The sequence below is a fragment of the Acyrthosiphon pisum genome, chromosome X, assembly GCF_005508785.2.
Source record: "Acyrthosiphon pisum isolate AL4f chromosome X, pea_aphid_22Mar2018_4r6ur, whole genome shotgun sequence".
In the NCBI taxonomy this organism is placed as follows: Eukaryota; Metazoa; Arthropoda; class Insecta; order Hemiptera; family Aphididae; genus Acyrthosiphon; species Acyrthosiphon pisum.
The window spans coordinates 85,256,787-85,261,526 of record NC_042493.1 but is presented as its reverse complement, the minus strand read 5'-3'; the positions used below and the strand labels follow the sequence as shown (position 1 = coordinate 85,261,526).

Sequence of the window (4,740 nt, the reverse complement as noted above, 5' to 3'; positions counted from 1 at the left end):
GATGGAGCGGTGTGGGTTCTAAATGACTACCTGGTCATCGCCTGTGATGCCTGCATGCCCAAAAGAGTCTACGGAGTCCACAAACGAAAACCAGTTCACTGGTAGAATCAGGAGATTACCAACCTAAGAGCCGAATGCATCAGGAGTATGCGCATTTATCTTAGGGTGGTGAAAAGGCAAGGGCCGGATGGTAGCACAGCTGAAAGAACTGCCTTCAGTGAAGCTTGCATGGCATTATACGCCTTGATCCGCAAATCTCAAAAGCTAAGTTGGTCCGCGCTTTGCTCATCAGTTGATAACGATATGTGGGGTATGCCTTATAGAATTGTTATAGGGTGGCTGGGCAGACAGCCTCCAGGTAAAGCGGCTATAGGAGTGAAAAATAGATTGCGGATCACCTTTTTCCTCCTAGGCCAATCACTGATTGAAAATGCATGCCGTTAGGCCGTAAAATAGATCCCATCTACGCACTCGCTACCTCTGATGATAATAACGTAAATCCTGACAATGAGTGCCCCCTTATCTCCACTTAGGAGATTAGGATAGCAGTTTCCTGACTGTTAAGGGATAAAGCGACGGAGCTGGATGGGATTCCTAATAACCAGCTTTCGCCGATTGGGAATAATTCTCCTGATATACTCACTAAAATGTACAACCAATGTTTACGAGAATCAGATTTTCTGGTTAGGTGAAAACGGGCCAGACTTTTACTTCAACATAAAGTACTGGACAAGCCAGTCACTAATCCGTCTAGCTTTCAGCCTCTTTGCATATTAGACTCCGTGGGTAAGTCTAATATCTCCGTGGGTAAGGTGTTTGCGAGGATTCTCTTACTAAGACTAAATGAACACCTTGACAAGACGAAGATGAGCGGACTCAGTATCAACCTGTTTGGTTTCTGGAGAGGTTGTTCCACTGAGGATGCTATCAACAAGGTTCTTGATTGGGCCACTTGGGCTAATCATGGTCCCTCGCGAAAGGAGGAACTATGCGTCTTGGTGGCACTCGATGTTCAAAATGCCTTCACTCCACGCCATGGAATCACGTGGATGAGGCACTTCGACGGAGAGGGGTCTTACGTTACCTAGTGAACATTTGGGGAAGGGAGGACCACGAGGGGAGGAGCACCATTAGGCCGGTCACAGGAGGTGTCCCGCAGGGGTCGGTCCTTGGGCTTACACTGTGGAACGTGTTCTATGATGACATCCTCAGGATGGATGTACTGGAAGGGGTTTAGCTGGTCGGGTTTTCAGATGACCTAGCTCTACTTGCAGCTGCACAGACATCGGATGTTCTGGTTAGTGCGGTAAACCCCACACTAGAAGTCATTGATGCGTGGATGGGAGACTATGGACTTCAACTAGCACAACACAATACTGAGGCCATCATGTTGACAAAGAAGTGGGCGTACCGGGATCCGGTGTTCTTAATAGGAGGACGCCCAGTATCTTTACTAAAGAAGGTGCGATATCTAGGACTTCATCTTGACCCGCACTTAACCTTTAGTGGTCACTTTAAGACCGTCTCGGTTAAGGCGTTTAAGGCTTCTGTGGCTTAAGGCAGCTTATGCCTAACCTCGGAGGGCCTTCTCAATCCAAGAGAGCGCTGTTAATGTCAGCGGTGAACAGCAGGCTGCTGTACGCCTCATCGACATGGGCAGAAAGAGCAATATAGTACGCTATTTGTCAGAACCTTAGGATTCAGCCCCAGAGGTTTGCGGCACTTAGAGTAACAAGGGCGTACCACACCGTCTTTGCTGAGGCAGCCTTATTCCTCGTGGGAACTCTTCCGGGTGATCTTCTCGCTTTGGAACGCAAAGGATTTCGGAGTAAAATGGACGACCCAGATAGAGTGGGCTCTAAGGATGAGATCCGAAAAGAGGAGCGCGATATCCTGCTCACTGACTGGTCCGGTAGGTGGTGGCCGGACTTAATAAGATAGGTGAAAAGACACCCTAAAGACCTCACGTTCCACGTAACTTAGGCTCTTACGGGACATATATGCTTCAGGTACTATTTTCATCGGAGGAAGCGTGCCTCCGACGCGGCTTGCCCCTACTGCTCACACCCAATGGTTACTGCTGAACACACAATTTTTGAATGTCTTCACTGGGAATTAGGGGGAATAAAAATTCGGGATGATCAACTATGATTTCAATACTATTTTAGGTACTCTGTATAAACATTTTTTTGAACTTCAAAGACATACTAATAATATAGTGTTATAGGTTTTATTTTATCACCCACCTCGCTGTGTCTGCAGTCTACCACAGGTAGTTTGCCTACCTGATAATATACTGTTCACATAACCATATTCGAGTCTCACAAGATGGGCGGATGGCTAAAAATTAAAATATAATATGATTTTACTTCCATATGCACGGCGAATTATACCCAAAAGGAGTTAATTAATCAAACATTTTTCCTGGGCAACATATATTAATAAATGTTAAGCATATTATTAATTTCTGATGTTTTTTTATTTATTTATTATCAGTACGATTTATTCCTATACAATTTAATAATTGATGTATTGAGTTAGGTAAATAATTGAATTGTTCTAGTTATACCTAAGTAATATATATTTTTAAATATTTATTATGGTGTCCAACAGCTTTTTTTTATTGTTAAAGATCATATCTGGTTATCGATTTTTTTTTAGGTAAATATTCAAATAATTTTAACATCTAAGACTTACTCATCGCTCATTGGAGTGCCTCTACTATTTTTTTCTATGCCAAGCGCTGGCTATAAATATTGACACTCAATGTTATTTAAATCAACACGGCACAGTTGTGTAATAATTACATAGTTCAACCATTTAAATAAGTTTAAATTGTAATTTTTACTAAAATTAAAAATTAAAACTAATAATAAAACATAAAAAGGTACATACTAGGTATATACTTAGCTAAAAAATGTCAAGATATAAATTAACAAGAATCTTTTGTAATCATAGTGAAATACTGAAATAGATACAACAATGAATTATATATTGATTCTGTAATTGTGAAAAGTAGATAGGTACTTCATAGGTTTTTGAAATTAATAGAACTAGTAAACTTATTTAATTTATAAAAGAAGTCTTAGAAACTTGATTGGTCCAGTAAGGACCTATATACTTAAAAATAGGTGTATAGATAATATAATAGGTACCCACCCTACATATACTTATGGATGGGACAATATAAGGATAACAAAAACAAATATATACCGTGTGTATTTATAGGCATTAGAAAGATAAATATAGGTACTTAAAATACGATAATTTACTTCCTATAAATATATTCTAAATTATACATATATAATTAATATATTATGTATAATAACATTAATACTTATTTGGCGTTATCTCAGACTAGAATATTACTGAGGCTATAATATATACGTATATTTCGAAGAAAATTATATGGTATAATATAGTAGGACAATTGTTAATAATTATCTAATAATATAATATTTAATTTTTTTAAATTAGAGTAAATGATTTGAAGATAAAATCAAATATATAATATGGGAATAGATTCTTTGAAAAATATAATATAATATATAATACGTCTACGCGTCACATTGACAATAATATAATAATATGAGGGACTGTTGTAGGGGAAATCATTATAATATAATATAATATAATATATATGTATGTATATATTATAATAATAGATTAATAATTGTATATGTTTGTAAACGACAATCGCGGTATTCCCTTAGTGATTATTTCATTGGTGTCTTAATTTCAGCTTCTTTAAATCTAATATGCGCTCTGCTTCTGTGGTGATGCGCTAGTGTCGGGTCCAGCTATGGTGTGCGCTTTCTTGACGATTGCCAGTTTGGAATGGGGATCTCGGACCGACAGTTGGCTGTACGGCGGTTCCCGGGTCCCGTGCAGCATCAGGGTCCATTCCTTCAGGAAACCCGTGTGCACTGTATCGTAATCGTCATCCTCTCCCTCTTCTCCGCCCGAATCTCGGTCTGCGTTTGCTGTCAAATCACTGTTAGCTGCCAACGTAGAGTCCGCTCTAGACGCCTGCCCATTGTTCGTCTGTGTCCCGCCTTGTTGGGAAAACCGATTCGGTGTATTGAATTTCGCCTGCATCGTACAACATAAAATTAACGGCCAATTATTTATATGACTATGCGTGTTCGTATAACAATAATTAATATATACATAAATTTAAAATTTAAAATTTTTTATGCCACCAAGACTTAAAGAGCGTATTTGAGAAGCCTATAGGTGGTCCATTCGTCCTACTACAGTAGGTATCAGGGCCTGATTTAGGCATTTTGTGGCCTTAGGCGAAATAAAAAACGTGGTCCCTTGGCAACAGTAGTATTTATACCCCCCTTCACCAACGAGTTGTATAAAACAAAATAATAATTTATATCAATTTAGTATTTAGTATTTACTTATACATTTTCACAAACATAATTATAATGTTATACATTTTTTATCTCTACAGGCTACAGATTTCTTGTACCTATTATTTATTAATTATTATATATATATACCGGGTGATTTTTTTATCATGGAACACTCATTATTTCAAAAAATGTAAACTTTTTTGAAAATATTTTTTTACATAGTTTCAAGTCGCTTGTAAAACAATGTTTTTCTTAAAAAATTATATTTTTAAATATTTTTTATCCTTATAATTTTTTAAGTTTTTTACTTTTTTGAACGACAACATTGTGATTTAATTTTATATTCCAAAGCAGAATATTTTTTTAAGTATTTTGA

The 4,740-nt window shown here is 37.5% G+C and overlaps 1 protein-coding gene across 1 annotated transcript in view; it reads right to left on the bottom strand.

Moving 5' to 3' along the window:
• Nucleotides 1-3,271: 3,271 nt before the first annotated feature.
• Nucleotides 3,272-4,740, bottom strand: part of LOC100167562 (neuroendocrine convertase 2) — a 25,954-nt gene continuing 24,485 nt past the window's right edge. The window contains exon 13 of the mRNA XM_001951221.5: nt 3,272-4,092. Coding sequence (XP_001951256.2) covers nt 3,754-4,092 — 339 coding nt within the window. The 3' untranslated portion in view covers nt 3,272-3,753. The remainder of the gene's footprint in view (nt 4,093-4,740) is intronic.